Source organism: Natator depressus, chromosome 5 (assembly GCF_965152275.1).
Source record: "Natator depressus isolate rNatDep1 chromosome 5, rNatDep2.hap1, whole genome shotgun sequence".
Lineage (NCBI taxonomy): Eukaryota > Metazoa > Chordata > Testudines > Cheloniidae > Natator > Natator depressus.
Genome location: NC_134238.1, coordinates 113,326,582 through 113,338,093, shown reverse-complemented (window position 1 = coordinate 113,338,093; position 11,512 = coordinate 113,326,582). Strand labels below are relative to the sequence as shown.

At 43.5% G+C, this 11,512-nt stretch overlaps 1 protein-coding gene across 1 annotated transcript; it reads left to right on the top strand.

Moving 5' to 3' along the window:
* Positions 1–1,871: 1,871 nt before the first annotated feature.
* Positions 1,872–6,248, top strand: TUSC1 (tumor suppressor candidate 1). Its single transcript, XM_074952102.1, has one exon. The coding sequence runs from the start codon at positions 1,872–1,874 to the stop codon at positions 2,469–2,471; it is 600 nt and encodes a 199-aa protein (XP_074808203.1). The 3' UTR covers positions 2,472–6,248.
* The last annotated feature ends 5,264 nt before the right edge of the window (positions 6,249–11,512 follow it).

The window sequence follows — 11,512 nt, the reverse complement described above, 5'->3', positions numbered from 1 at the left end:
CTGACTAATTTCAACAGAGGTGCATGGGGCTCTTTTTGAGATCAAGCCCTTATTTTGATATAAAGTGCCAGCGTGCCCTCATGATAGGCACATCTACCAATTTTCTAAACAGAAACAGTAAAACTGTTAAATTTTAGTGCCTATTTATTTCAATGCAAAATCAGACGGGTCACCTATTTGCATTAAATTATTTTCATGTTCTCAGTCAGCCTCTTCTTTGGAGTTTATTACTGGAAATATTTGCTGTAAATTCATTTTTGCTGACCAGCCGATCTGGCAAAATTAGTTTATAGCAATACCGAGATTACTTCCAGGCTACAGTGATTTTCAATTTTTTAAAAAATGTAAATAAGCACCTGCCTGTTATGGAAGAAACAGTTCTAAAAAATTATTTACGGTTTTGTTGAGCACCAACCACTTGATCCAAAAATCCGTTAAAATCAATGGGATTCTTTCCACTGACCTTGATGGGGCTTTGGCTCAGGCCCAGACAGTGGCTCAGTGCTATGCAGAGCATACTGTAACACCTGGTCTCTATCACAAAGAGTTTACAATCTGATGCTTCAATCCTGAACATATATATATATATACACATGTAATACTATATACATATGAGTAGTCCCAATGAACCCAGTAGGACTACTCAGTCATGGAAAGTTACTTACGTGGATAAATGTTAGAAGGATTGAGGCCTAAGGCCCAGATCCTACTTGTATTTACATCTGCACTCAGTGGAATTACATTGATTTGGACCCTTCACAATATGGACTTTTATTTTTTCTAGTGGGATTACTGATGTAAATTACAACGAGGAGTCCTTGTGGCACCTTATAGACTAACAAATTTATTTGGGCATAAGCTTTCGTGGGCTGAAACCCACTTCATCAGATGCACGGAGTGGAAAATACAGTAGGAAGATATATATAGCAGTACATGGAAAAGATGGGAGTTGCCTTACCCAGTGCGGGGGGTGGGGGTCGAGACAAATCAATTAAAGTGGGCTATTATCAACAGGATGAAAAATCACCAACTCCCATCTTTTCATGTACTGCTATATATATCTTCTTACTGTATTTTCCACTCCATGCATCCGATGAAGTGGGTTTCAGCCCACGGAAGGTTATGCCCAAATAAATTTGTTACTCTATAAGGTGCCACAAGGACTCCACATTGTTTTTGCTGATACAGACTAACAGGGCTACCACTCTGAAACCTGTCATCATGTAAATTAGTTTTTTTTCACACGGCAGTCTTCCGTTAGAAAATTCCACTTATTTCAGTGGAACTATCCCTGCCAGTAAGCAGTACAAACATATTTAGTTGTCAGTTTAGATCTTCAAGTCTAGAGCCTGCACTGGATTTTCTTAATGCAGACCCCAGTATGATCGCTATGCTCAGTATCATTTGTAGGATCAGGCCTTTATATTGTAAGCCCTTTGGCACGGGGACTTCGTGTATACTGTATAAGGTGGGGGCATACTGTCACCACTAAATAAATAATGATGAAATAGTAATCAGCAGCTTGAATCCTTCTGTAATAATTGCGGAAAGCGTGGCTTGCTGGATCGCTTTGGTGCTTTGTATTTTCAGAGCAGGTGCCCTGACCTTCCCCACATGATTTAGTGGGCGAGTTCTGCTATTTTAAAAATATTTTAAAAAGGGAGAGGAGGCGCCCCTGCGGCCCCTCCTGCACCTCTGGCCCTAGAAGGGCAGGCACAAAGACAGCGGGCAGCACCAGCTGCTCCGTCCCGCTCCAGCAGCCTATAGCCCCGCCCCCTCCTTTGCATAACGCTGCGTCAGCATTAAGCGTCTCACTTCCGCGGCTGCGCCGAGGAGGCGGGCGGAGCCAGAGCCGCGACGGCACAGCACGGATGAGGCGCATGCGCGGTGCTGGACGGCGCTGGAGCTGCGGGCTCGGCGCGGGCTCGCGGAGGGGCCGGGGGCCGGCCGTCGGCGGAGGCGAGGCGGCGTGCGGCTGGCGGGGCCTGGCGGGCGGCTCGCCGCAGCAGCTGGCGGAGCGATACGCGGACTTGGCCGCCAGCCACAGCGAGGCGGTGCGGGCCCGCGAGGAGCGCGAGCGCCAGAACACCAGGCTGCGGGACGAGAACGCGCGGCTGCGGCTGGAGAACCGCCGCCTGCGCCGGGAGAACCGTAGCCTCTTCCGCCAGGCGCTGCTGGGGCCCGGCCCGGAGCCCGACGCGCCGCCCCGGCCCGGCCCCGGCCCCGCCCCCGCCCCCGAGCCGCCGCAGGAGGAGAAGGAGGAAGCGGCGCTCGCGGCCCAGCTGCGGCGGCTGCAGGAGCGGCACCGGCGGGCCCTGCAGCAGCTGCGGCGCCGCCGGGCCCAGGACGGGCTGGAGGAGGACGGGGAGCTAGACGAACTGCTGCAGGAGGAGGACGGGGAGCAGCCACCGCCCCTGGGGCGGCAGCAGCAGCAGCCGCCGGAGAAGAGGAGCCTGGTGCCGCCCCTGTAACCAGGGGGAGGCTGACTGGGCTCCGCAGTGGTTTGGGGACCTCCCCCCCTACAGCCAGATCACCGGGGTGAGGGGCCCCCCATCACTCTCTCCAACCCCCCCTTGGTGCCTGAGGCGGGCCCGGCTGGCAGTACCCTGGGGCCGCCTCACAGCGGGGCTCCTCCGCCCCGCAGGTTTTGTGGGTCCCGGAAGTAGGCACGGACGGGAACTTCCTGCAGGAGAAGCCGCAGCACCTGAAGGAGGCCCCAAGGAGCCCCACGCAGCAGGAGGGAAAGGGCCTCACAGCAACAGGTGCCTCCTGTCCTTGGATGTTGAGGCGAGGCTCGTCCCAGAGGGAGGAATGGATTCTGGACGTTGTCACCTCCTGGCATTGCCCTGTCTGCCTTCTCAGTTTTGATTTTTGGACCTGTGTGTCTAGTTATCTTTGTGCAGGAGTGAACAAATCTCATAGAGGCCATAATAGCCCTGTAGATGACCCAACAATGGCACATTTGTTAGCCTGCTACTAGGTTTTAGTACCCATGTATATCAGTTTAAAAAATGAAAAGTTTGTGTGCCAGATTTATTTTGACAGCACTTTAAATGAAAGCTGATAATTCTTGGAATCCTCCTGAATTGATTGGATATCATCTGCAACTCCATTCTCTGTACATCTTTGACTATTGATTTGTTCATTGTTCTTTGTTGCATAATTTATCTGGACATGGCACTTCCAATTCATAAAAACACAGGTCATGCTAAATAAATCCTTGACACACCAAAACGCTTCTCCTAGATGTGATTTGTAATATGCAGTTAAATATAATATACACATTGTTTGTACTGTAAATAGTTACTCTTCAAAGTTCTTAAATTTTGGTACTGAGGTTTTTTTCAGAATTCTAAGAAACAAGCTACTCAATTATTTATCAGACTTTGTTTTAAGTAAAAACTATTTTTCGCTTACATAAATAACGGACGCTATTTTAATTTTTAGTTTCTATTTGCTGTCTGAAAGACCAACCTCATATACATATAGGAGTAACATTATTTGCATCAGTAGTCCCATTACCTTTAGTAGGACTAATCAAATGAGCAAAGTTAGGGTTGGATGCCACTATTTGTGGGATGGGTCCCCTAAAACTTAATTACTAAACTTTTGATTGAGAGAAGGTGGTACTTATGTAACCTTTTAAAAAAACAAAAAACCCCACACACTTCAAACTTTGTTTGGAGTTAGATATATTTATGGGAAAAGATGAATACTTGTACCAACTTCACTATTGTTTTATATAATTGAGGTTTAAAAGAGTATGTAGCATCCAGTGTACAAATTTAATTGTGATCTAAAATGTACAGTATCATTTATTAAACCAATATCAATACATAAAAGCATCTTAATTATGTTTTAGGGGAATATACCCCTCTAATGTGATAGGTCCTCTTTACACTTTTGCTTTGCAGTTCATCTTGCTGCGTCTTTAATGGGAATTCTAGAATGTCAGTTTCTGAATGTCTTGTTTGCTTATTAGATTGAAACTACCCTTACTAGCCACTTTAAATTGGCTAATAAAAGTATATTAGTGATGTAAAATGGGTACAAAAAATCAGTGACCTGCCCAAATGTGTTTTCTAGTAAATAAAAGTTACTGTGTTCTGTGAACCATTCCCTATAAAGTAGATGTATAAAGTGCAAACGAAAAGAGGAATTTAGAAAGAAAAATGCCCAAGCAACTTGTATGGTTTAGCAGAAGAATAGTATAATACAGGCTTATAGTACTTGAGTAGATGACCTATTAAGGTTCCTTCTAGGCCTACATTTCTATGATTCTATGATAGTGTGTTGTTACAATATAATGGTGGAAAACATCTGAACACAGGAAATTCATTCTTAAATCATTCACTAAGAGCTGCAAGAGCAGGCCCTTAACAATCTTCAATATTAAAATGATCTTTTAATACCGTAGTAACAGTAACTTATTTCTGGCTCTAGTGCAATATAATTTACCTTAAAATCCTTGTGGTCATCACTGGTACAAGAATAATTTTGATAATATTTTTCAAGTTAGAACTCACAGCATCAAGACTTTAAGGTGATGGGAAGGAATGTTACAATTTTATAGGATACCTAACCTTCCCTCTTTTTTAAACTTGCTTGGTCTTTCTGTTTTGATCCTCTTAGTCCTAGATCTCTGGTTCTACTCTCACTCTCAGTAATTTAGACTTTAGATGTCTACTCAGGACCAGAAATTATAGTTGTCCTAGACCTTACATCTTTTACTTCCTTCAACTCTCATGTTTAAATCTGTCTATCACTGTCTTCAACGCATTCCCAGTGTTCATTCTTCTCTTGATCTACTTGCTGTGGAATCCTCAGTTGTCTTTTATTGTGCCTAGCGATGGCTATTGCACTTCCACATTTATGTTCTTATTGAATACCTGCTCTTTGACTGTGTTTTTTGGGGGGTTGCAGAATGTCATCTCCAGACTATTTTCTGTAAATGGAGCTGTGCCACCCCCATTTTCTCCTCATGTTCTCTAATTTATTTGTTTTTTCGTACAATTAAAAATTGCCCACCTGGTTTTCAAAACTTGATTATATATCCTTCTAGTTTCCTTTCCTCCATGCCTTCCTCAAATATTTGGCAGGGAAAGTTGCTTTCTCATTTTGGTTGCTATAATAATCTGTAACTCCCTGAACCAGTGAATCACTTCCTTCTTTTTAAATCTCTCTTTAGAACAAAACACACACACTTTTTTTGGCTGCCTTATGATTCACACACGGTATTTTGTAGTACCATGTCTGAAGAATTTAGAGGAAAATCGGCCTTCTATAATCGTAGGGTTTTTTCATACTTACTTAAGCTTCTGTTTCTCTGTGTAAATATTGATCAGAATAAATAATGAAACTTGATTATTCTAGCTAAACGATAATTTTATTAAAACGTGTTTTACAAAACTTGAAAAACAAATTAGTGTGTGTGTGTGCGATGGCAATTACTTTAAAACACGTGCATATGAACAGCGTATCTCAAGTGTTGGTGCCATAGTTAATATACATTCTACGACTCTTCTGAGACCTACTTTAAGTTTTATTAAATATTGCTCTCTGAAGGAGCCTTTGTCCGCTACACTCATCTCCTTGAATATGTTAAGGCCTTGGCGTGCTTTAACTTGCCCGCAGAGTATAATGAAATAAATGTCTTTGTGATAAACTAAAGCAGTTCAGATTAGTTTAGTTCACCTACCCTCCTATGAAATAAGTCGTCTGTTACTCTTCCCTTTTCACAATCTCCTCTCTGTCCTGTATCAATTTATTTGTACGTACTTCCTAGTTACACCATTAATTTGTAAGCTATATGGAAAGTCACTGTTCAGACTGCTGAAAGTGCTGGTTTAAAATTAAAATACTGGCTTGGAGCTTTGTGAGTTGTGATAAAGTAATTGTGTGCCTATACAATTCCTATAATATACTGCTGCTCCATATGAAACTCCTTTCCCCAAAAAATCAGACCTTGTTACAATTCAAATAGTAATATGCCAGAATTTTATTGTATAAAATATACAAAAGGTTTATTTTGTTTAAATTTTTGCAACTAATGTTTCTCCTTGACCAGTTCTACTGAATCCCTCACTCATTGTTCTGCCTACCAGCTTCATGCATACCAGAGCAGGACTGAGCTAGAATAGCAAAAGATAAAAGACTAGAAGAGTGATAAGAGAGGCTGTAGAGAGGTTGTTGGAGGAGTGACTATGCAGGAGGAGGAAGGGGCCCCTGTCACAGCACAAAATGGGTAGTGTGGCAGTAAGGAAGAGAGCATAGTTTAGTTGCATACCTCAGAAAGAGAACATATGTCATTCTTGTATGCTTTCCTTTCATTATGTATCACTGAAGTAAAGCTATTGAATTATGTTTAAAGTAGTTTTTTAATTGAATGAAAAGATTTAAATTGGATGTAAGGTGTAAACTTAAATGGGAAAAAGTACTTTGTGGTGCGCAACACAGGCGTGGCATGCAGTGACTGCAAGCTCCTGAAGGAAAATCCATTCCAATGAGAACCTAGTTGAGTCTTCATACCTATGTAGGGTGGGATCCACAAAAGTTCTGAAGTGTCTAAACCCCAGATGTAGGCACCTAAATCCTGGTTTTGGCTCTACTGTGCTCCATAAAACTCTTGCCAGTCCTTTAAGCACTAACTGTGTTTAGGTGCCTAACGTTTTTCAGGGTAAAAATGTCATATACGCCTATGTTTCAGTCTCTGGGTATGCACACTGCTGTCTTCCTCTAGTCATCGGGGTACCTATCCGCAACAAACGAGGGAAAGGTAGGCATTTGGTGTGTTTTCAGGGTGCCTACTAGATTGGGTCTCATTCAAAATACAGCTGGAGAAGGAATGGCCCACCTTATAACTTATAGCCAAGTGGTGAAAGCACTCACCTGGGATGTGGGAGGCCCAGTCAATTCCCCCTATTTCTGCCAGTGGACAAAAGAGAGGATTTGAACGGGGGTCATACCTCTCAGGGGAGTTCTCTAACTACTGAGCTATGGCATGTTTTGCTGTGGTGCTCCGTCAGTGTCTCCTGTTGAAGCTCTTCTACGGTGGAAAATTATGAAAGAGCAGGGGGACTGGACCCAAGGTCTCCCACCTACCAGGTGCATGCCCTAATCATGGGGCAACAGAGTAATTCCCATTCTCTCTCTCTCTCTGGTCCAACGACTAAATATTTATCCAGAGGGGAAGTCATTGGGCTTGATGCTTGGCATTACAATGCCTAAGCCCTTTTGTGGATCCCGTCCCTAGCATTGGCTGAGACTATTAGCAATAGCATTCATTAGGGCCAATTACTTCAGATGAAATTTGTGTGGATAGCAGCGCTCCTACAAGTACTGTAGACTGTGAGTGGGTAGGATCTTTTTTTAATGACCACACATGGGCAGGACCTCTGTTTTACATCCTTTCTGAAACTTGGCACCTGTTTTACCACAGTGCTCCCTGACCCCATGCTCTGTAGCATTATCTCAGTATTAACCTGAAAAGGAAGAGTACTGCAATCAATGTCACTTTTACAACTCCTAGGTGTTCTTTGAAGATCTTGCATCCAGGTGCTTGACCTAGCCTGCCATTGATCAGGGAGTAAGCACTGAGTAGATCATAGGCCAGGTGATATAGCTGCAAAACATATTATATATCATGCCTGATATATTAGTGGTCATGATTGTTACTAATAATGGTTACTTATGAAAATTATAGAGATAATAATCCACTGAGGTGTAACAGCTGGTGTGTCTGTATATTAATTGCAAAAATTTAGCTACACCTCTGTTCCTATTCCTTCATTAACTCTGGACCCTTCCCTCAGCTTCAGTCACAACCATGCCTGTATGTGTTCAGTAACACTTTATCCCTGTGTGAGGCAGTCAGAATAATCTCTTATTAATAAGAAACTGAAGTGGGAACAGTGAGTGGGAACAGTTTTGGTTGGGTAAAGGCTCAGGGCCAGATCCACAAAGGGACTTGGGCATTGCAATGCTGAATGTAGCACTGCCTAACTTTTAGGCACCCAGTGGAATCCATAAACCCTGCATTAGTTGTCTAGGCTCCTTATAAAATGTGTGGAGAGAGAGAGGCACTTGAGAATGGGAGCCACAAATCCAGCATATTAGACATGGAGCTACCTAAGCTGGTCAATAGCAGATGCTGAAGAGAGGGGTGTGCCCCAAGTCATGCCTCTCTCAGGGAGTTTGGTGCTTAACTCTAGGCAGGAGGGACCCATGGCTGGAAACACTTCTGGAGTCGGGCACTGTAGACACCTAAGCTATTTCTTGCAAGAACAGAGAGGACATGTACCTACCTACACACAAAATGGGAATGTGTTTGTAGAGGAGGAGGCCTCCTGAACACCTTTAGCCTAGGGTATTCACCTGGGATATGGGAGACCCTGGCTGAGTTCTCCCTCTTCCTGATGAGAGAATAGATTTGAACAGGGATCCTTTACCCTCAGACTATATAGAGTCATTCTCACTCTCTGTCTGGTCCAATGTATATTTAATTATTTTTACAAAGTGGAATGGCTTCAACAGGAGAGACGGAGGGAGACCCACATAGAATATCCCATAGTCCAGTGGTTGGGCACCCCGTGAGAGGTAGGAAACCTCTGTTGAATTCTGTCTGTCATCAGGCAGAGAAAGTAATTGAAGCAAGGTTTTTCACATCCCAGCAGAGTCCTCTAACCATTGGGTTAAACAGGATAATTAAGCTTTTTTTCTGGCCATTTTGTGTGGATTTAGTTGTGCTCAGAACACACCTGCCCAATTAGCCCCACAGGCAAAATAGCCTGTCTTTACCTGATTTGAGGATCCTGCTGGAGCTTAGGTGTGACATAAATGTCTAGCTATCTTCCTGAGCAATGTGCATGCCCACAGGCAGAAACTTAGGCAGTTAGGGAACTCTAATGAAAATTTTGGTGATGAGTGAGTTTAGGCACCGACAAGGTTAGGCAGCAGCTAAATGAGGGTTTTTGTGGCTTGCAGTGGGATTTAGACACCCAAGTCCCTTTCTGGATCTGAGCCTTGTTGACTTTTAATGAAATGTAGGCTCCTAAGTGCCTAAATCACTTCTGAACATGAGACTTGGGCACCTAAGTTATTTAGGTGCAAATCCTCAAAAGTATTTATGCATCTAACTCCCATTGAAATCAATGGGAGTTAGACTTCTAAATTAAATATCTCTGAGGATCTGGGCGTTTGGCCTTGCAACCCTGAGCAGAGCAACACATAAATATCTTTAAAATCTGGGTCTAACTCACCAAGCTTGGAAGATCTGGGCTTTAGACAGTTTATCACCGGGATGATTGTAGTGCAAAATGTCAGCATTTGTGTACCTAAACTTACTTTGCTGAAGTTGTGAACATTCACCCTATTCCAGATTTGTTAATTTTCACAAAGATTTTTCTTTTTTTTTTCTTTTTGCCTTGTCATCCCACTAATTCTCTCTTGATGACTATAGAATCTTCCAGGAAAGCTCCCAGTAGACAAGAGCTATAGTTCCCTCTCCTCCTCCTTATTCATTTAAATTGCAATAAGGGAAAAGGGAGAAAAAGAAAAGCATAAATAAAATGTCAATAATAGTTGAATCACACACAGTACCAATCACTATTATCATCATCCTCTCTATTTTTGCTGTTGCCTCCTTGCTGTTTTGAAGAAGCAGCATGGATGTAGAGGTGAGGAAATTGATGCAGAAATTGACTTCCTATCCTGTGTGGGTGAAATCTGGACAGTGGGGGCTGGACTAGGCAAGAGGAGGAGTTACTAGGCCAGCAGCCTGACTGACATGCTTGGAAAACCAACCACACCCTGTAGACACTGGGACAGTTCAGGTACTCACAGCAAATCTACCCTGGCCCATTATTTGGAGAGAAGGTAGGGGAGTTGGCTTCTAGCAGCAGAAAGAGTTGTAACCCTCAGTTGTTTTCTCCAGGGTAGGAGAGAGAGTTCCATTTTAATTGTCAGAAGAGTCCAGTTACCCTCACCTTGACAAGAGGTGTCTCTCTTCTCTTTAACCACCCTCACCTGCCTCCAAAATGGCTGCTGGAGACAAGTAGTAAAGAGGAGCCAGCCTGTCAGGTCCTTCTTCTCCCCAAGCAATCAAAGGGCCAAAAACAGTAGGGAGAAAGGTAAGCAAGCAAATCTGGATTGGGAAGTATTCCATGAATGCGACTATGCAAGGAGAGAGGTCTGACTGCTAGTTTCATCTGTTAGGCTTCCCTTAGGCTGGAAGCCAAGGGCTTGAGCAACCCAGAGACCTGCTTCATCCAGAGAAATCTTCCTGCCTTGGAGGGGGACAACACAACAGTGAGTACTGCTTAACTCCTGTTCAGATAGACAGGAAGGGTTCTGGGACAAATGAAGACCTAGTCTGTGGGTGCACATTCATGTGAAAGCTCACATGGTGCCAGGCAGGTGCTACCCCACCAGACACCTAAGCAACAGTCAGGCTTGTAACATTTATTCCATTGTGTATTGTAAATTGTAATCTTTCTTGGTCAGTCCTAGAGAGCTTCAGCACAAGAGTAAGGCTGGTCCAGTGATTAGAGCTCTAGCTGAGGACTTGAGAGTCCTGGGGTCAAGTCCCTGCTTTGCCACAGACTTCCTGTGTGATTCTGGGTGAATCATGTACCCTCTCAGTTCCCCATCTGTAATATGAGGATAACAGTATCTCCCTATTTCACAAGGCTGGGTCGGTAAATACCTTCATGATTGTGAGATATTATGGTAATGGGGGTTCACATAATAGTACCCAACTCTTATATAGTGCTTTTCATCACTAGATCTCAAAGTACTTTACAAAGGAGTTCAATATCAGTTATCCCCATTTTACAGACGGGTGAACAGTGGTACAGGGAGGTGCAGGGATTTGCCTAAACTCATCCAGCAGTCCAGCAGAACTGGGAACAGAACCCAGGTCTCCTGAGTTCTAGTCCAGTGCTCAATCACTAGGTCATACTGCACACAAGAGAGAACAGTCCACACAGATGATCCAAAACCTGTATATAGGCCTTGGGATTGCTCTGATTTTACTTTTATGCTGTTTGTGTGATTGAGAGTCTATTTAGTTGTAAAAGGAGAAATAGGATTATCTGAGTGAGTATCTGATTATTGTTGTGGGGTTAATTTATTCATTGGTGCACCTCTTCTCCAGCTTTTTCCTTTAATCCTGATTCTTAGACTGAAGGGTCTCCACTTTGAGTGCCTGTGTTGATTTCACCTGTGGACATATTGAATAGAGAGGGAGAGAAGGTTTCTCAGGTGACCAAAATAGATGGTTAAAACCAATACCTTGATCTCCTTCGTATGATTAGTAATTAATATCCTTAATATCACTACTACTGCATCACCAAGCACATCACCTTTAAGCAAGCACTTGCCAGGTGAAGAGGAAAGACAACCTACATCACGTGAGTCTCTCTAGCAGAAAGCAAATGTGAAAATCATCCAACTGCTGTCCATACATTGAAAATTAGAACAAAGGATGACCATTGAGATCTGGGCTCAACCCCCC

What these genes read in the sequence shown, in the direction of transcription:
- TUSC1 (XM_074952102.1), top strand. Translation starts at nt 1,872, where the DNA reads ATGAGGCGCATGCGCGGTGCTGGACGGCGCTGGAGCTGCGGGCTCGGC.